Source organism: Ordospora pajunii (assembly GCF_021821965.1).
Source record: "Ordospora pajunii strain FI-F-10 chromosome Unknown Cg_05A, whole genome shotgun sequence".
In the NCBI taxonomy this organism is placed as follows: domain Eukaryota; kingdom Fungi; phylum Microsporidia; family Ordosporidae; genus Ordospora; species Ordospora pajunii.
The window spans coordinates 23,615-43,031 of record NW_026848122.1 but is presented as its reverse complement, the minus strand read 5'-3'; the positions used below and the strand labels follow the sequence as shown (position 1 = coordinate 43,031).

At 42.8% G+C, this 19,417-nt stretch overlaps 13 protein-coding genes and 1 non-coding gene across 14 annotated transcripts; 7 read left to right on the top strand and 7 right to left on the bottom strand.

Annotated features, from left to right (window-relative positions):
* Positions 1-218: 218 nt before the first annotated feature.
* HK407_05g08740 (mechanosensitive ion channel) lies at positions 219-2,081 on the top strand (the record flags this gene model as incomplete). The annotated part of the gene is made up of 1 exon (XM_060420854.1): positions 219-2,081. The coding sequence occupies one exon, from the start codon at positions 219-221 to the stop codon at positions 2,079-2,081; it is 1,863 nt and encodes a 620-aa protein (XP_060276955.1).
* Positions 2,082-2,205: 124 nt separating this feature from the next.
* HK407_05g08730 lies at positions 2,206-2,276 on the top strand. Its single transcript has one exon. It is a non-coding gene; the product is annotated as a tRNA-Pro (tRNA).
* A 142-nt stretch (positions 2,277-2,418) lies between these two features.
* HK407_05g08720 (putative HIT domain-containing protein) lies at positions 2,419-2,886 on the top strand (the record flags this gene model as incomplete). The annotated part of the gene is made up of 1 exon (XM_060420853.1): positions 2,419-2,886. One exon carries the CDS (start codon positions 2,419-2,421, stop codon positions 2,884-2,886), a length of 468 nt encoding a protein of 155 aa, XP_060276954.1.
* Positions 2,887-2,955: 69 nt separating this feature from the next.
* Positions 2,956-3,738, top strand: HK407_05g08710 (uncharacterized protein; the record flags this gene model as incomplete). The annotated part of the gene is made up of 1 exon (XM_060420852.1): positions 2,956-3,738. One exon carries the CDS (start codon positions 2,956-2,958, stop codon positions 3,736-3,738), a length of 783 nt encoding a protein of 260 aa, XP_060276953.1.
* A 184-nt stretch (positions 3,739-3,922) lies between these two features.
* On the bottom strand, positions 3,923-7,132 carry HK407_05g08700 (uncharacterized protein; the record flags this gene model as incomplete). Its single annotated transcript, XM_060420851.1, has 1 exon — positions 3,923-7,132. The coding sequence occupies one exon, from the start codon at positions 7,130-7,132 to the stop codon at positions 3,923-3,925; it is 3,210 nt and encodes a 1,069-aa protein (XP_060276952.1).
* Positions 7,133-7,286: 154 nt separating this feature from the next.
* On the bottom strand, positions 7,287-8,918 carry HK407_05g08690 (TLC ATP/ADP transporter; the record flags this gene model as incomplete). Its single annotated transcript, XM_060420850.1, has 1 exon — positions 7,287-8,918. The coding sequence occupies one exon, from the start codon at positions 8,916-8,918 to the stop codon at positions 7,287-7,289; it is 1,632 nt and encodes a 543-aa protein (XP_060276951.1).
* Positions 8,919-9,229: 311 nt separating this feature from the next.
* HK407_05g08680 (uracil DNA glycosylase) lies at positions 9,230-10,159 on the top strand (the record flags this gene model as incomplete). The annotated part of the gene is made up of 1 exon (XM_060420849.1): positions 9,230-10,159. The coding sequence occupies one exon, from the start codon at positions 9,230-9,232 to the stop codon at positions 10,157-10,159; it is 930 nt and encodes a 309-aa protein (XP_060276950.1).
* Positions 10,160-10,200: 41 nt separating this feature from the next.
* HK407_05g08670 (TLC ATP/ADP transporter) lies at positions 10,201-11,877 on the bottom strand (the record flags this gene model as incomplete). Its single annotated transcript, XM_060420848.1, has 1 exon — positions 10,201-11,877. One exon carries the CDS (start codon positions 11,875-11,877, stop codon positions 10,201-10,203), a length of 1,677 nt encoding a protein of 558 aa, XP_060276949.1.
* Positions 11,878-12,219: 342 nt separating this feature from the next.
* Positions 12,220-12,924, bottom strand: HK407_05g08660 (proteasome; the record flags this gene model as incomplete). Its single annotated transcript, XM_060420847.1, has 1 exon — positions 12,220-12,924. One exon carries the CDS (start codon positions 12,922-12,924, stop codon positions 12,220-12,222), a length of 705 nt encoding a protein of 234 aa, XP_060276948.1.
* A 215-nt stretch (positions 12,925-13,139) lies between these two features.
* Positions 13,140-13,853, top strand: HK407_05g08650 (putative short chain dehydrogenase; the record flags this gene model as incomplete). The annotated part of the gene is made up of 1 exon (XM_060420846.1): positions 13,140-13,853. One exon carries the CDS (start codon positions 13,140-13,142, stop codon positions 13,851-13,853), a length of 714 nt encoding a protein of 237 aa, XP_060276947.1.
* Positions 13,854-13,937: 84 nt separating this feature from the next.
* On the bottom strand, positions 13,938-14,948 carry HK407_05g08640 (protein kinase; the record flags this gene model as incomplete). The annotated part of the gene is made up of 1 exon (XM_060420845.1): positions 13,938-14,948. One exon carries the CDS (start codon positions 14,946-14,948, stop codon positions 13,938-13,940), a length of 1,011 nt encoding a protein of 336 aa, XP_060276946.1.
* A 201-nt stretch (positions 14,949-15,149) lies between these two features.
* On the bottom strand, positions 15,150-16,097 carry HK407_05g08630 (uncharacterized protein; the record flags this gene model as incomplete). The annotated part of the gene is made up of 1 exon (XM_060420844.1): positions 15,150-16,097. The coding sequence occupies one exon, from the start codon at positions 16,095-16,097 to the stop codon at positions 15,150-15,152; it is 948 nt and encodes a 315-aa protein (XP_060276945.1).
* A 27-nt stretch (positions 16,098-16,124) lies between these two features.
* HK407_05g08620 (putative phosphatidylinositol) lies at positions 16,125-17,501 on the bottom strand (the record flags this gene model as incomplete). The annotated part of the gene is made up of 1 exon (XM_060420843.1): positions 16,125-17,501. The coding sequence occupies one exon, from the start codon at positions 17,499-17,501 to the stop codon at positions 16,125-16,127; it is 1,377 nt and encodes a 458-aa protein (XP_060276944.1).
* Positions 17,502-17,636: 135 nt separating this feature from the next.
* Positions 17,637-19,364, top strand: HK407_05g08610 (replication factor-A; the record flags this gene model as incomplete). The annotated part of the gene is made up of 1 exon (XM_060420842.1): positions 17,637-19,364. One exon carries the CDS (start codon positions 17,637-17,639, stop codon positions 19,362-19,364), a length of 1,728 nt encoding a protein of 575 aa, XP_060276943.1.
* Between the last annotated feature and the right edge of the window lie 53 nt (positions 19,365-19,417).

Genomic DNA, 19,417 nt, shown 5'->3' with positions numbered 1-19,417 from the left:
TAAATATTATTGGATATTATGCTTACTGATTGTGATTTTATTGCGACTAGTAAATGACGTGAAGATGCATGGAAGGCTGTGTGTATGTGTATTGTGAAATTGGCTATACCTAGTATGTGACAACTTAAAACAGGGTTTCTGAAGTTGTGTCATGAGTTGAAGTTTGTATTAGATTGGCTGTAATAGAAAGTATTTTAAGTGATCAGAAACACAATTGAATGGCTTCTGCAGAGAATGGCAATGGTGCGGAGAAGGAAGAGAATGCAGAAGTAGGCCGTAATGATAACGGAAGCAAGCAGGATGATGATGAGGAAGCAAGCCGTAATGAAAAGAAGGAAGAAATTATCAATGATATCATAGCAAGCAACTCGATTGATATACCAGTAGACGAAAACCAGATGGCATTCGCAAAGGAAAAGGTTATTCAGGAAGAACAATTTTCATGGATGAACATGGACAGATACCTGCATCAAAAATACAGCACAGTTTCTGAGCTTGTGAGGATAATTCTGGAAATAACAATAGTTACGATACTGCTTATGGGATTTCCTGTTGGGTTTACGCTGATAATGAATGGATGGGATGTGATGCCGGTTATGCTTGAAGTGGTCAACGCATCGGGAGAAGGGAATGTGTATATGTTCATGAGATTCAATTTCCTTGCACTTGTGTGCTATGTGATATTTGTAAGTGTATCTGCGTTTGCAAATAATATTCTGTATATAATGGCTGACTTTCTGAAGTTCATTAATGTTGAACCTAGCGAGACAGTTATAGAGGTAGTGCAGATAATCAACTCGACATCCTGGTGCTGGAAGCAGTCGTTGACTGCGCTCTTCGTGTTTTTAGCGATGTCGTATTTTTCTCCGACATACAAGTTCAAGGGGAGTGAAAAGACCTACTGGTACATTTTTATTACGTCGATGCTTATGTATTCAATCTTCATAACGATAATCCTGGTTGAGAAGGCAATAATGTGCTTTTTTATTTCTGAGATCCGAATGAAAGAGTATAGAAACAGGATATGGGAGATCAACTACAAGACGTTTGTTTTCAAGAAGCTTGCAGCAATATCAGAGGCTAGCCCAGGCGATAGAAAGGTGTTAATTGAAGAAATGCGGCCGGACATTGACCATGGGTTCTATCTTAAATACAATGACCTGAAGCTGAATTCCGTGGAAGCAGCAGAGATGGTTGCAAAGTCTATATTTGGGTTTCTAGAGATTCACGAGCTTCGATATGAAAATCTACAAACGTTTTTTCTGGAAAACTTTGACGAGGTTTATCTATACCTGTCAGACAGGCCGGAGGTTCTTGAAGTAGACAATCCACCAATTGTGTTTGAGGATCTTCGATCTAGAGCAGAGGCACTTTATTATGAAAGATTAAACATCTCGAAGACTCTCCAGTCAAAGGACAATGTGATCAACAAGCTTGACATGATACTTGCGTTTATAGCAGGATATATTGGTACAATCACCGTGATGATGATTCTAGGGATAAACTATACTGAGCTGCTTGCAGCAATAGTGCCCTCACTAATGGCATTCAGCTGGATCTTTTCTGACAATATCAAGGATATATACAACTGTTTTGTGTTTCTACTTGTGAGCCACCCGTACGACTTTGGAGATTGGGTGGTGATTGATGGGCAAGATTTGCGTGTGTCATCTGTTGATTTGATGTCATCGACGTTTATTGCAGCGAATGGAAGGTTGGTATATATACCCACAACGATTCTATTCCATACAAAGATACACAACATAAGAAGATCAGGCAAACAGTTCGATGAAGTCACAATTATTGTTGATAAGGCAACGCCGTTTGAGAAGGCACAGAGCCTGAGAGACAGTGTTGGGAAGTTGCTTTCAGAAAACAGCAAGTCATTCTCTGGAGAAATATACATCAAGAAAATTGAGGTTATTATGGAGAATGCTAAAATCACATTTGCAATACAACACCAGTCAAACTTCCAGGATGTTAAGAAGACACAGGATAAGCGTGAGGAGCTGATCACCATATTTGAGAGCGAGATGAAAGCACACGGGATCAATCACTTCAATTCGTATATATTTACCTAGTAGAGTGGTGCATGATAATACTGCATACCTCGATGTATAGACGAGGAGTAATAGATGCATAGAACATAATTTAGTGAGTGGATGGATTCAAAGCTGGATGCCAAAATGGAATGCCTGGATTTTAGGCGCCATGGTCCAGTGGTAAGATACGTGCTTCGGGTGCATGAGACTCGAGTTCGATTCTCGATGGTGCCCTGTGTTTTGGCACATCACCGATTGTTTTGTAGCAAGCTCTGATACAGTGCGATCATGTTACATTATGCCATTTGTTGTATTGTGCCTGATACACTGTGTATTAGATGTAGATTCATACAAAGCAGATACCCTACACTTGCCGATGGATTTTGGATGCCATCTGATTCCATGCGATCATGTGATTGTTAAAACACGGCACTCCTATGTGTTTACGAACATAAGGCCGTTTCTTCCAATGCACATACTTGTTTCTCCAATATCAAAGAAGGAGAGACTGCACGAGCTGAGTAGTGAAGAGACGTCAGATTTGTTCAATACAGCTCGCATCGCAATGAAGGCATTGAGATCAATGTGTGATGGGTTTACACTGAGTGTGCAGGATGGCCCATGTGCAGGGCAGTCGGTGCATCATGTGCATGTTCATATTGTTCCAAGAATCGCCAATGATCTTGAGAGAAACGACGATATTTATGAGGAAGGCGCACTTGACTCAGCAAGCAGACCTTCAAGAAGCTATGAAGAAATGAAGAAGGAAGCCATGGAGCTTAGAGAGGTATTTAGGCACTTTTTTGAGTCAGAAAGCATGTATTATGAAATGGACTTTGAATAGTGCATCACATGTTTATAAATTAATATTTTACCAACGATGCTTTGATCAACAATTTCTGCTTGACCCATTATGCTAGAGATCCCTGCTGGCACAAGGAGGGGTTTTTTGTATGCTAGAGATGACGAAATCTTACAAATATTCAAGAGCCGTTTGGACATTGAGCCTTTGTACACAGAGTTACATGAAGATCTAAAGGTAGTAGTGGTAAATGTCTCAGACAGCAATGCTCTGTGGATTGACAACGAAGATGCAACACCGACTGTTCCGTGTGTATTTCGGTGCATTCACGGAATAGAAATAGAACATACATCAATCAATATTCTGCCTCAGGAGGGATGGGAGGAGCTTGTGGATTGCTGGTCGTGCCATAATTGTGAGTTTAAGACTGTGCTAGATCTAAAGCCAAAGCCCAGAAAGGAAGGCATACTTGTTTCAGACTTCTTCTTGCTTATCAACGACATGGATCTTCCTGAGTGCTGTAAGAAGAACACGCCATGCATCAGAAAGCTGTTCTACAATGAACTTGTGCTTGATGGAATACCTGAAACTGCAATTATATACTCATATCTAAACACTTATTTCAAAACCAATGCTTCACTGTTTCTTGAGGTAAACCACAAAAAGTATGAAATCAGATGCTTCTATAAGGCAACGCTGGTTTCAGCAAATGATGATGCACTTGAAAAACAAGAATCTATTAAAGTTGGGATTAAAGAAACACACAAAAGATTCGAGTCCAGTAATAACATAAACCAGTTCTATTCACAAGCAATATGCAGTACCATAATGTCAAATAAAATAGGGATCAGTATGCTAGGATACTGTATATCTTTCATAATAAAAGGCAATTGAATCGACCTCTTTAATAATCTACTCATGTATATTTCGGTTATATTCCATAATGCCGAGAAGCATTGCTAGCCAAACACCAAACACTGGCTAAGTGATCTATCGGCGATATTTCACAAAGCATATCATGTAGCAATTGGCACATATGGCCCAATGCACTGCGTAACTCTGAATCATGCAAACAGCTCTATGATTGAAGTATCTGATACCCGGTCGTGTTGTGCTTCTTTTCAATTACTTTGAAAAGTTTCCTAGCTGCTCTTGAAATCTCTTTGTTGGTGCTATCAACCACAAGCGCAAAGTATGGAGAGCTCTTGACCAGGCATCTCTTGTACTCGTATACCTTTTGATATAATACCTGAAGTAGCTCAAGCATCATGACCACACGGTCTCCTTTCATGAATCCAAGAATTAAATTGTTTGTTGCCTGAATCTCATCGGCATTATGCTTCAACAAACTTCCTATACATCTTGCATATATCACATTTGCCTCATTGCAGTAAAAATCAAACATCAATCTCACCAACTTCCCGTGCTCAATTATATACTCTTCATCCCAATAGAGATAGTTCGTTACAAACACAATCGCCTCAATGTCATTATTCTTGGCATTTTCAACCATCACATGCATATAAGGCTTAAAAACTTCGTGGCAGATCGAAAACCCTGCATTCGATATTTCAAAAAACACCCTCCTTCTATTCTCATACACTTTCATCAACATTCCTGCCATATCATTATTAGAATTGCCCTGCTTTCCAAGGCACAGTAGAGCAGTTCTTACAATCAACTTGCTACTCAAATCCATAATATTCCGCTCAACAAACCTCTCAGCAATCTTCAACACTTCCAAAGAGACTTCCAGTCCAGGACTACTCATCACTTTATACAAAAATTCAGCATATCTGTTTTCAAAACATGACTCATATGCTTTGATTCCTCCAAGAATGAGGTGCCTGCCTTCCATGTCCTGCAAACAGCCTGCAATCTCCGGAAACCTCACAATAACATCCTTAACATACATCCCCATCACTCCTCCATACTTCTCGAAAAAAACTTGTACTGAATATTTCTTGAACTCAATCATGCCCGGAACAGCATAAGGAATATATCTTAGCAGATCTTGCAACAGGCCATTCCTAATCATTGTGTCCATAACCCCGCTTCTGAAATACACTGGCGACCTCAAAACCATCTCCATAAATTGATCCTCATCAATGCAAATACATTCATCTGCTGCTATCTCCTCAAGAAGATCAAGCTCTTCCTCAAAATTATTGCTATTATTAACAAAGTAATCAAAGCACCATTGCCTGCACTTCTCATGCCGTCTAATAAGTTCGATCAAAATAGCTTTTGTTGCACTCCATCCACCCGTTCCTACACACTTCATCAGATGAGGTATATACTTCTCATCAAGCAATACTGCAACCATTTCCCTCGATCCAGACTTCACAAGATCTGAGCAATACTTCACATACTCATCCATCTCTTCATCGCCTAGATCATATTCACACATCATTTTCATAAGCTCATTCACTTCCTTGCCATCCCTACCCCTTAGGACAGTGTATATGCCCTTCCTCTTGCACAGAAACACAAGAGCATCATACATCTTCTCTTCAAGACACTCGTCAACAACGTCCTCTTTACACACATACAGCCTTTCTAATACGCAATGCACCTCCTTTACAATCCCTTTCACATTCAGCACCAATTCACAGATATCCATCGTAAGCATTTCAGAATGCATTCTTAGCATCGAATAAAAAGCAGACGACGTGTGCCCAACTCCAACAATCTTCTCCACCACCTGATTCACAGCTCTTGCATCATCTACCCGATGCATATATCTACAAATAGAATCCAATAGCAATGCATTTATCTCCCCACCATACATCTTCTCAATCTCCCCTTTCAATTCCTCAGCTATCATCAAGCTTGTTTCAGAATCCATCTCTCGGCATGCATCCGTAAGATAGTCTAAATATCCAGGTATCACATATAGCCTCTCACCAACAATAAGCGGTGCCAGATCTATTCTAATCGCTCTTGATGTCACAATAATATTCTGTATCTCAACCTCGCTGCAGCACTGCCTCAAAAGCATCAGAATCATATCATTATTAAGCTCATTCACAAACACCTTTGCATCATAGCTTGTGTATCCAAGACACATCTTCATAATATCATGTATCTCTTGCTTCAAAACACTTCTCGGAATGCTCATCACCACCATTGAGTGGTTGCTTTCAGTCATCAATCCTCTCCATGCTTCAGGCAATAGCATTGCCAAGTAGGCCTTATCATCACTGCCCATGCACTTGGCCAACACCATTATCTCCTTGCCAAAACACCTGGCCAGCCTCTCAATCAATCTCTTTTTCTCACTCATTTCACTCAATAGGTTTGCATACTCCATTATCTCTCCTTCAACTTCATTCTTCACGCCCCCATACAAATCCAAAAGCACATTTAGCTCAATGCCAGTGTATGCACCATCGCGTACCTTTTCTCTTACCATCCATTGCACATATCGTTTACATCTCTCCATATTGCCCAGAACCTCTCTACCCTGTCCATCATCATGCATTTTCTTAAAATACGCATCTTCATCATACGGCTTCATTTCATCTGCTTCGCTTGAATCGTCTTGCCTCATATCAATGCTATTCAGATCAGCATACGGCTTCAGAACTTCAATAAACTCGTCGCATGCTTCCTCCACATGCTTCCTGACCTTACCATACACATCAGCTGCCATCCTCCATTCCCCCACTTCAACAAGACACGTAACAATCTCAAAAAACTGCATCGAAAAATCCTTCCCCGTCTTCCCTATCCCTGCATAAACATGCTCCAGAACATCTGCACAGAACACTCGTACATCCTTGGCATACTCAAAATACCCCGCAAAAAAATCAAAAAAATGCTTGTCCTTCAGACACATGTTCCCAACAAACTGGCATGAATGCACAGCCTGCTGCTCAAAGTAGCTAAACTCAGTCCTAATGCTCAATCGCAAAACATGCATATAGTACTTCTTAAACGGTAGGAGTGCAAACATCATCTCCTTCGCATTGAATGCATCGCACATATACCTCCTGACAAGATACTCAAACAAATACTCTATTCCTTTCATGTCTCCGTATCTTACCAGCTCTCTAATAAATTTCGAAAACTTCACATTGAACTTCGCTTCCTGCCTGCATGTCTGCCTCTGGCGATCAAAAGCAAGGCTCTTCGGTGTGGTATACTCCGTCGTTATCGGAACAAGATCAAGAATGCTTTCATCATCCAGATCGTCCGTCTCTCCAAACCTTAGCCGGTGCTTTACTTCTGCATGGATGGCTCTTCTGTTCATTTTCAACATTCTCAGCTGATTCTTCAACGACATAAGGGCATAGTGCTAACTCAATAAAACTCGTGTATCTACAGCACAAACAAACACTCCCGCACATACAATCCACAAAGCACTTCGATCAGACCAAAAATCTTTAATTACTCTTCATTCCACATCCCTGGCTCTGCCAAACAACATCCACACCGTTTTATTTTATTTCATCAACCACAATGTACTTATTACTACTTGTTGCATCTTGGTACTTCTTGCTCAAAAATCTTATCAGAACCACCCAAAGGCCAATTATAACAACCATCATCAGTGCCGACACACTCGACATCTTCCGAACATCCGTTGTGTCCCATATCCCCGTCATTGCCATGCATATGATCGACCCCATCGACTTTCCCAGCTTTCCGCAGAGCCCATCATACACCGCCTTGTACTTTGCCCTGTACCGAGGATCTAGCTGCATCGATATTGCTTCTTTCGACACATCAGATCCAATGTACTTCCCCAGCCTAAAAATCGCTATCGAAAGCATGCCCATGCCATTCTCAAATGCCAGAAGAGGTGTCCATCCGTTGAAAAGCGATCCAAACACAATATTTCCGCTCTGTGTTGCTCCTACGTTGTAGAATGCAATCAAGAAAATCGAAAACAGCGAAAATGCTGCTGCCGCCACAGGCATGCCTGCCACATATATCCATCCTCCCTTCTTGATCAGTGACGAGTATGGGCTGTTCACTACGATCAGTAGCGATATGGAAATTATCAGCTGCTCCATTCCGTTATAGAAGTTCGAGAGCGTCTCTCTTGACTTGTTTCCATACTTAGAGCTAGCTGCAAGCCCATTCTTGAATGTTGCATCGCATAGAGTCGATGCTATTCCGTAGAATAGTACCGTCAGTGATATGGCAATTAAAACCTTCGAGCTCAGCATGCCGCTTCCTGTATCCTTCTTAGACGTCCTTTTGTGCATCACATTTGCGCTCTTGATCTCCATGGTTGCGAACACTGGCACCGGCAGGATCGCTTTCTCCATGTACTTCTTCATCATTAGTATCCCAAGAATAATAGCTGCCGACACCAGCACAAGGATCTTGAATCCAATCTCCTTGACTTCAAACGTCACGCCGTCCCTCCACTTGTTAAACACAAGCGTAAGTATGGCTGAGCAAAAAATCGACAGTGCATTCGACACATTGTACACAGATATGTATCTCTGCGTCTGCTTACCTGTCGACACCTCGTTCGAAAACATGTGGAACAGATACGACGCAACCAGTGCGCCCCACATTTCAGAACACATAAAAAACAGTGACGATGTCCATTCGTTGAGTGCAAGAAAAACCGGAAACAAAAAGTGCGACCTTATCGACTCCATCTTCCCGTCTCCAAACATGTCTCTTGCCCAGTACAGGTCCATTTGGATCAAGTGCTTTAACGGCCACAATCCCAGCCCAAACACCACATAGCATCCAGAAAAACACATCAGAACAATATCAAACACTTTCGACGGTGTAAAGCGGTCAAGGCCTATCTGTATCATCCACACAAAGAAAATTGAAAACGGCGGCAGAAAGATCGACTTGATGAAGAAGATCGACATTGGATCCTGCCTGCCCATCACCACCATCTCCCTCATGTTTCCCATTATAGTATGAACCATCGTTATTACTCCGAAAAGGCCAGATAGATATAGCACCCGCGGCCATTCGCTCCTTGCGATCTTGATGTGCTTGAAAATTCCTCTCTTCTTATACACTGCCTCTTCAAGCTCGTCCTCCGTCTGAAAAGCATGCTCGTCCTTGGAGATAGACGACCGTGCCAAGCTCATTTGGGGTCGTACTACTCGCTCATAAAAACAAATCAGCCCAACTGTGCAAATATCAATACATTTATATTACCAGAAATGGTCGTGAATGCAATAGCACATGCACTTCTCTACACATGTCAGATCATATTAAAAACAACAACGCAATTACTATTTACAGTATAAGCTTACGATGTATTTCCATGCATACACAAATAAAGTATTGCTCCATATTTTCTCTGTGATCTCCATGTAATGTGGCATCTGATCTATAAGTCTGTTTGTGTCATTGAATCCGTAGCAATGTAAATTGACAAATTATTGTGCATCGCTGTATGAGTGTAAAAAAGCACGAATCAAGTAGCATAACTGATTCACACAAGACAAGCAATACAGGAAGCAGCACCTCTCGGTATGCTTATATTTATACTTCAAATGCACAAAATGCTGCAGATGGCTTGCAAAATGCAGTGGCTTCCGCGGCCAGTACCGATGAAAAAACATCAAAGAGACAGCTGAGTCTTGAAGACGTCTTTTTCAGCAATAAAGTTGCTTGCAATGAGTCTATGCAGAATAACTGCTCTGGCAAATGCGAATATTGTAAATTGGATCATGGCATAAGCACAAGATGGAGGCATCATCTGAAAGATGAGTTTGACAAACAGTACTTTGCGGAAATAAAGATGTTTCTTCATGAAAACAAAGATCATCTGCCTCCAGTTAGCAAAATATTCTCATTCATGGACTATTTTGAACTAGAGCACACAAAGGTTGTTATCATTGGCCAGGATCCATATCACAATGTTGGGCAGGCAATGGGATTGTCATTTTCGGTTCCTATAGGTATTCCAATCCCACCCAGCCTGAGAAATATATACACTGAGCTGGCACATGATATCGAGGATTTTGTAATTCCGACTCATGGCGATCTGTCAAGGCTAGCAGAGCGTGGTGTGCTGCTGCTCAATGATGTTCTTACCGTCACAAAAAACAAACCAAACTCACATGCAGATATAGGATGGAGGGTGTTTACAGACAGGATTCTACACCTGATAAACACTCATTGCACAAACGTCGTGTTCATGCTATGGGGAAAGCATGCACAAGCAAAGGGAAGATTCATAGATAGGCATAGGCATCTTGTACTGGCCTGTGGCCATCCAAGCCCATTCAGCTCAAAAATGTTCTTTGGATGCAGGCACTTCTCAAAGGCAAACAAATATCTCTCCTCACACGGAAAGTCCCCAATCAACTGGCAAGTGTAAATCACTTAAAGCCCACAATACATAAATAGCTTACTGGTTTATTAAAGCTGCTCTTTCTTCTCAGAAATCAAGTCGAGACCAATAAAGGTAGATGTCTGCACGGAGTTGCTATAGCTCTTGTTCAGATACATAATCATGTAGATCCATATCGGAAAGATCACCCCAAATATAGAAAGCGTAAACGGCGCTGCTGCCCTCACATCGTTATATCCCATAAACGACCAGAACATTGCATAGAATGCTCCTATTGACTTTCCAAGCTTTCCACTCAGCCCATCATACACTGCTTTCAGCCTTGCTCTGTACAGAGGATCAATCTGAAGAGAAATCGCCTCCTTCGCAATGTCATAGAACGCATACTTTGCAATCTTCATTCCACTCACGCAATACATTCCCCACTTTGTTTCAATATCAAAGTTCGGCGTGTATCCCTTAAACACCGACGAAAACAAAATCGGCTTGTATGTAGACCCGTTGGGATAGTTGTAGAACGCCGACCCAAACACAACTATGGCAGAAATCATCGCCACAATCGGTGGGACTATGGCCATCATCGCCCATCCGTGTGTCTGCACAAGCGTCGCAATTGGAGTCAGAAGCACAAACGCAACAAGCGCCCCAACAATAAGCTGCTCTCCAGACATCAGGTCGGACATATAGTCTCCCTTGTTCTTATTCTTCGCCTCCGCAGCTACAGTCAGCCCATTCTTCCATGACGACTCAATCCAGTTCGTTCCCGAATAGTAGAATAGCGCATTAAACACCATAGCAATCAAAAACTTCGACTGCGCCATCAGCTTAATACTCTCAGAAAAACTAGCTGCAGACTTCTTCCCCACCTTCTTCTTGACCCCCTCAGTCCTGATAAACAGCTGCTTCTTCAAAATCCCATTCTCCATATACTTCTTGATCAAATACGATATCCCAGTCAGTCCACCAAACAATACAAAAAACGAATTGGTTGCAAAACTCTTCTGCTCATAGTTCCATTCGCGTGATTTGCTCTGGTACGTCTTCCCCGTTCCTCCAGAAAGAATCAGGCATATATTCGACATAATGTAGAACAGCGGCGTAAACCTTAGCGACTGCCGCACTGTCAAAACTTCATTTGCAAACGCAAGAAACATAAACTGCACGATCAGCGACCCAAACAGCTCCGCCACCAAGTACACCAAACTCGTCAGCCACTCGTTCAGTATCAGCGATATCGCAAACAAAAACTCAAACCCCTTGCACGACATCTTCTCATCTGCAAATACATCTCGCGATCGGTACATACTCGGCTGAAGCCAGTAAGAAAACGGAAACCCTACTGCTCCCACCAAAAGAAACACCATTGCAAAACAAATCAGCGTGTAGTCAAACACCTTCGATATGCTATTCTTCATAAGCATCTTCTGCACTACCCCCGTCGCTATTATAGACACCGGCAGCACTACACACGTCTTCAAATACGATATCGCCACAGGCAGTTGCCTAGACGCCACAAACGAGTCTTTCAAAATCCTTGCAAACGAATACACATACACCTGTATTGCAAAAATCGCTGCCATCGATCCCCACAGCTTCCATTCGCAGCTGGCTATCCTGATCCTCGTTGCCGGCCATATCTTTCCACTGCACGCCTCTTGCTCAATCTCATCTTCCGTCTTTAGGCTCATCACATTCTCGTTCTTATCTGCTGCCTGTACAATAGGACTCGTCATTCCAGCTCCCATCTCTGGGGCTTTCTTTTTTCCATTTTTATCAATAAAAATCCATCTTCCTATCTTGGTAATGAGGCACCGTCCACTAAAACATCTCATCCATCTCATCATATCCACATTTCTGCTCCAAAAAGTGCTTGCTGGCGGTATGCAATCCAATACTCCACGCCGCATTGCACTTTGGTACCTCTCACTGCATTTGCATTTGCTTAAATTAAGCTTTTAAGTCCCATACTTCATATTTCTATATTAGGAAACACACTCCTGCTACCAATACCAATAAAACACAAAATTCTCTCCATGGCCGCTTTCAGCCCAACACTCATCCAATAATACAAAGCCTACAAGACCAATTTACTTCTCTGCTATCTCCTGCAGCACTCGATCAACCTCCTCGGCGCTCAGGTACTTCAATGACCCTCCCGCATTCATATAAGCAACTTCCATCTCAGAGCATATCGAATCGCTTCCAAGCGACTCAAGCAGCGCCCCAACCGCCAGCTCAACAAGCTCCCGGTCGTCTGCTTCTTCCGAATAGCTCTTCTCAATATACTTACTCATTTTCTCATGCTTCTCTCCGACCACAGTTGAATAGCACGGATAGTAAATCGCAGACATGTCGGTCTGATAAATCATCGCTTTCCTTCCATGAAACCCAAATATAGACGCACTAAATGCTGCTGGCCGTTCTGCAGAACTCTGTATCAACTTCTGCATCTTGTCTGCAAACTGCATGCATAGAATATCAGGCGTCACTTCAAATCCAAGAGAAAAAGTCTCCCTGTTCGCAATCATTTTCATCCTCTGCACAATATACTCAACATCTCCAGGAAGCCCTGTAATCGACACAAAGCACCGCTCAGAAACCCTTTCAAAATTCGACAGGCACTCATCCTCAAGCTTGTCTTGGATAATTCTCTTTGCTGCACACACAATCATGTCCTTCGACCTAACCGTGACCACAGGCAGCGAATGATTCACAGCCTCAAGTCCATACTTAATCTGAGGAATCTTTCCTTCGCTGTTAAACACATTCGAAATCTCTTCCTGTGTTGTCATCAGGGGCTCTGCCCTCATTTCATAAACTCATCATCCAAAACACTAGCCTCGCAATTCTATATTACTACTGATTAATCCTACCTCATGCAGTGCTTTCAAAGCCCATGCACATGAATAAAACACAAATCATAACAACGAAATACAATCATGCGAATATCCGATGGCCATGCATGTACCTAAGTGCATCAAGAAGAAGCCATTAGCCACCCCTACAAATGGCTGCAGTTGATCTTTCAGGAAAGGTTGTATGTGTGACTGGAGGAAGCAGAGGGCTTGGGCTCGAGATCACAAAGGAACTCCTGAAGCGAGGAGCGCATGTGCATGCTATAGGAAGGTCTGCACAGCCATACTTCCATCCAAATCTCAGCTACCATCAGATGGATCTGCTACTCCAAAAGCCTGACCTCGGCACTCCATTCGATATTGTGATCTCAAACCTTGGCACAAGTGTTGGCAACAAAAGATTCTGCGATATGGAGTACCAGGAGATCACAGACATGCTACACATGAATGTGGAGCTGCAGTTATGGCTGCTGAAAAACATCCCGCACACAAAGTTTGTGTTTGTCAATTCAGTGCTGTCCCAGCAAGGCCTACCTGAATATTCCATGTACTGCGCATCAAAGGCATTCATCCACACACTCAATCAGTCGCTACGACGAGAAGGTAGAGATACAGTCATCATATACCCATACAAGATAAACACAACGCTGTTCAACGAAATAAGAGACGTGTGGGCACTCGATGCAAAGGCAGTCGCAACCAGGGTTGTAAATGACATCGAAAACGGAACAAGGGAAGACTTCATGCCGTGGATATTCGGCCCCATCAGCCACATCTTTCGAATCATGCCTCTCTCTGTCCAAGACCTTCTCGCAAGGATCATAAAGTCTTTATTCTATCCACAGATAAAAAGAAAACAAGTATAAATCTATGCTAATTATTTATTGCTATAATACTCGTGAAACAGCGTTCTTCTTTTGTAACACCTGGCAGTCTAATACCCAAGCCATCTAGATATATCCGTTTCTCCAGAGGCTTCTATAAACTTCAGGTACATGTGCAGATCCATACTGCCGAAATGTACGTCCATAGCCATCCTTCTGGTCAGAAAGATAGTCTGTGGTGTAGAGAATACCAAGATTTGCAGGCTTCAGCAGCTCCTTGCTTTTGACAACATTAAATAGAAATGGCGGCTCAGCAGCTCTCATGTACGCCTTGCCCCAGTCTACTCCATCAAAAAATGGATGCTTCCTGATATCTGCTGCATCGCTATCCACATATCCAAGCCGTTGCCTTGGATCAATCACAAGCAGTTTCGATATCAAGTCTTTGGTGCATGCATCAAAAAACACCGGGAAACGGACTTTGCCTTCCCTCATCTTTGCAGCTGTTGAAGCCATGTCCTGCGATGCAAACGGAGTAATTCCTGCAAGCATCTGGTACATAACTATGCCAATCGACCAATAATCTGATGCACAGGAGAGATTCCTGCCATTAAGGTAATCAACAGATGCATACTCAATGTTGCTATCTATCCCTCCAACAACACTGTCTATTTCGTTCAGAAAACTGTACTTCAGCTTGATATGCCCATCGTCCCCTACCATTATGTTGCTAGGCGATAGAAATCCATAGCAAAGCCCTTTGATATGCAAATACTGTATTGCAAGCACAATCTCTACTATGTAGAACCTGCATGCTTTCTTAGATATCCTTCCCTCAGCTCGTATCAACTCCATTAAATAGTTCCTTGACTGCTCCTCAACAAGAAACAAATGCTCATAATCCTGAAAGCCACATACCGTATTAATCAGAAACGGATGCCTAATCATGGATCTAACCACATACTCGTGGTCAACCATTTCCTCCTCTCCATACTCTATTATCTTTTTCTTCTTCATCACTCGTAGGCAGTACATCCCGCCGAGGATGTCCTGAATCTCTACAAACACAAGAAACTCTTCCCAGAACGGCCCAAACGATATCTTCTCAACACACATGATGTCTTGCTTCCTTATCATTATGGGTCTACCAACTGCTTTGCCATATATCCGCATGTATTGAGTTTAGATTTACAAATGCTGCCTAAGAGTGATTCCTTCCTGTAGGCATCATACCACACTTATTATTCATGTCTTCGATCGCATTGCACTCAGAATAACTCTTAGGCAGCATCATCAAAACTTACTGCACAAATCAGGACTCCGCTACTTCTCATTGCCTCATGAAAAAAACACTCTGGCTGCAAGACTCAGGATCGATCCAAAACCAGGCAATCCACTTTCGTTAGAATCTATGTGCTTTACATCCTTGTCCATCAACCTTCTTGCATCGTCATAATCCCTGATCCTACACTTGTTGATTTCCTCAACTCTTCCTTCGTACTTCCTTCCTGCATTCCATGAAAACATGTTTCTGCCCACAAAAATCGCTTTCTGAACTTCCTCAAACGCCTTATGAAAATCTTTCCCTGTATAAGACATTAATGTTGGCCTAAAGTCATTTATGCCTGAGAAGTATAAGCTGTGCAAAAAGTTCAGCAATCCAAACAATCCTGTCTCTGGCTCTCCGTTCCATCTATTCAGCCTCAGAACATTCTGTGAAAAGTCAGAGTGATACTCATTGTCCTTCGTGCATATCACCACAACCTTTTCCAACGGCCTATTCAGATGCTTCCCTTCAAGCCTCTTTTTGTCCCTGCAGTAGACCTTGTAAGAAATACATCCATACGGATCCATTTTGTGCATCATCATCCTATCAAACAGCGTTGATGACTCAGACACATGGATCAGCTCATAAAGATGCGCTGCATGGAATAGAAAAACATCGGCAAATGCTCTTCTTGACACAAAAAAGTCCATGCTGAATGGCCAAAACCTTTTGTTCAACAGAAGAGTCGAACTATCAAACATCAGGGCAGGTCTGTTCTGCTCTTGCTTCGGAATCGTTGCAACCGCATCCTCCTCCCCAGATATTGCACTCCAGACACGCTTCCCTGCTCTCCTTATGTATCCAGCTGCTAAAGTCCCATCACTCACATCCGAACATTTCCTCCTGCCAAGGAATCCAATTCCAATCCCTAGCGATATAAGCATTGGCGTTATCCTAGGCATGCTCTGCTTACCGGCTTTCTCAATTAGTGTATTTAGTATCCTTTTTGCATAACGCATTAAGGGTTGCTAATGGGCCAAACCTGTTCATCTCCTGAGGAATGCTGCAATCTGGTTAATTGCATGAACAACCGATGTCCGCACCGATCCTATGCTGCTCTTCATGCTTCGCTCGAAGATTCTCGATGCATCCGCTGCTGAGCAGTCAAGCAGCAGCCTTTCTGCCACAAATCTTGATGCTTCGTCTAAGTCCAGCTTGAATATCCCACTGTTGACTAGCAAGCACCAGAACACGATGATTCTGCCATATGACCTTCTTATCTTGAGAAAGGCATCGACAGACTTTGCAATGAATGCATCATACACTCTGGTGTCCTTCTTGAGATATTTACATATTCGCCTACAGATGCTGATTTTTGCACAAAAAGGCTTTGGATCATTCCCAAACACATAGCTGAAATCAATATGCAGGAACGATCCATCTGCAGTCACCATCATGTTGCCTGGGTTTCTGTCTCCAATCCCCAGTACATAGCAGATGACAGTGTATGTGCTCAGTGACTCAATAAATACATCTGAGTGTGTGCCGATGTATTTTTCAAGTTGGCTACAGCTGTGTATCCTTGAAAAGTCTACTCCTTCCACAACCTGTACCAATCCCTCAGTCCTACTCAATGGAATAACGGTATATGTCACTAGCTGGATCTGCAACAGCATTGAAAAATACCTGACTGTCTCAAGAACAAACATGTCTGTTGTCAAGTCATCGCCTTGCTTGTATATTGTCTTGCACATGCTGCTTGCAGCTCTTAGCAGCACAAGAATGGGAAAGGTCGATGATGCAAACACTGTTGTTTCCTGGACAAGAATTTCGTCTACTATGCGTACAGGAGCAAATAGTGACGAGAATGCACCTGTGCTTGTATGTCTGTGCTGAAAGTACAACGATCCATGCAGTTTATATTCGCGCTGTTTTTTTGTCTTGTGTGCTCCTTGGGATGTCATTCTGTATATCTTGCGGATCTCGTTGATCAGGCGCAGTTGGCCTTCCAGTGTGTCAAGCACCAGATTGTCGATCTTGTGCCGTGCAAACTCGCATATTGCATTTTCATAGACGCCGTCATGATCTTCATGATGCTGACCGTGTGCTATACGAATGCCGCATGTGCTGCCGGGCCGCCTTGCATTAAACAGATCGCATTGCTGTAGGCATTTGAATCTAATAAGCCAGAATCTGGATATTTGATGCTCAAGTTGTAGCTGCATGCTTGTGCTGTATCTAAGGATGAATGAAAAGTAGATGTGCATAGTAGGGAGATTGTCAGCATCAAGATACTTAGCAAGCCCATCGATGGCATGCTCGCATCCGCTATCCAACAGCCTACGAATACTTTCGATGAATAGTTCGGTATTTGTGACGCCACGGCTTAGTATGCCATCAATAGACTCAGTGCATCTGTGCATCAGTGTTTACCATACCGTTTGATATATGATATATTGCCGACATGAAACGGTTGCATCATCGGTGCATGACTGATTTGTCTTTCGTATGTATAAACTTGCTTGCACAGGTATTTCAGTGTCTTGAGTAAACCCTTCATGAAGCTTGAGCCAGGAACAGTTGAGGCACTGTACAACAGCCAGATAAACAATCCATTGTACCGAAATCCTGTACTTCAGATAACATCGCTGGGGAAGCTGTCGGTTGTGATTGGAGACAAGCAAAGATATCGTGTCAACCTGTCTGATGGCGTAGGATACATGAAGGGCATTTTTTCAAGCGAGCTTACGCATTACTTTGAGCAGGGGCTGATCAGCAAGTTGAGCCTGATAAAGTCTGGCAAGTTTAGCGTGAGGTCGAAGGATGGAAATGTGTATATATACATTCAGGAAATTCTTGAGTATGAGGACTGTAATGTAGAGATAGGAAAGCCTGTCAATATAAGCACGGGGAATGCCTCGTTCAGTGACAATCAAGCAAGCCCAGGGCCTAGTGTGCAGAAGAGTAGATTGCCTGTGGCGCAGAATCACAAAGAAGACATTGGATATGGCACTGAAAAGAAGAGGCCAAAGGCCGAGAGCGCTGATGATGGATTTACACCAATCAACATGCTGAATCCGTTTCACAACAAATGGATTATCAAAGGAAGAGTAATGGCGAAGAGTGACATAAGGAGATTTACGAATCAGAAGGGGGAAGGAAAGCTGTTCAACTTTGAGGTGTCTGATGGAAGTGCACAGGTGAAAGTAACGTGCTTCTCGGAAACAGTGGATGTTTTCTATCCGATTGTTGAGATAGGAAAGGTTTACTCCATTGAGAAGGGAACGATTAAGATGGCAAACAAGCAATACACTACGAATCCATTTGACTACGAGATTGTTCTTGACAAGAACTCTGAGATCAGGCACGCTGATGATGATGGATCGCCAAGATATTTTTTCAACTTTGTTAAGATCTCCGATCTGACTCCAGAGATTGCCTACTGCGATATGATTGGTGTTGTGAAGGATGTGTATCCACCGTCCACTGTGCTGGTCAAGAGCACACAGAACGAGCTTCTTAAAAGAGATGCTGTTATTGTTGATGAGAGTGGGAGCGTGAGGCTAACACTATGGGGAGCAAAAGCGGATCTTGACATTGAGAGCGGGATGGTGCTTGGAATGAAGTCTGTGAAGGTTAGCGATTTCAATGGGGTTTCAGTGTCTACGGCAGGAAATACTCAGGTCTTGATCAATCCGGATGTTTCTGAATCACATGAGCTTGCAGGATGGTACCAGGCAGTGGGCAAGGATGTCCAGATAGTGCTTCCTAAACGAGAAGAAAAGAGAAAGCTGATACAGGAGGTGAAGGACAACGAGTTGCAGTATTCGAGCATCCAAGGCACTGTGATGTTTCTGAAAGAGGATGGGGTGTGGTATGCATCATGTCCGGGAGAAGGATGCAACAAGAAGGTTGCTATGGAGAGCAACGGATGCTATAGATGCGAGAGGTGCAATATGGCTTATGAGGAATGCAACTACAGATACATGGTTAGCATGCATCTTGGAGACTTTACTGGGCAAATGTGGGTGAATTTGTTTGATGAGGTGGCAACAAGCTTCTTTGGAATAACAGCAAAAGAAATGAAGACGATGAGTGAGGAGTCGCCGGCTGATCTCCAATGCTTGATCAAGGGGGTGTACTTCAAGGAGTATGTTTTCAAGGTCAAGTCAAAGCAAGACAACTACAACGATGAAGTCAGAATGAGATACACAGTATTGAATGTAAGCGAGTTGGATGCATCAAAGGAAAGCAAAAGGCTTCTTGATGTAATTGAAAAGATTTGATAATAAACATTCACTATCACAGATATTGCTTGTATTTTTAAGTTACACACTCC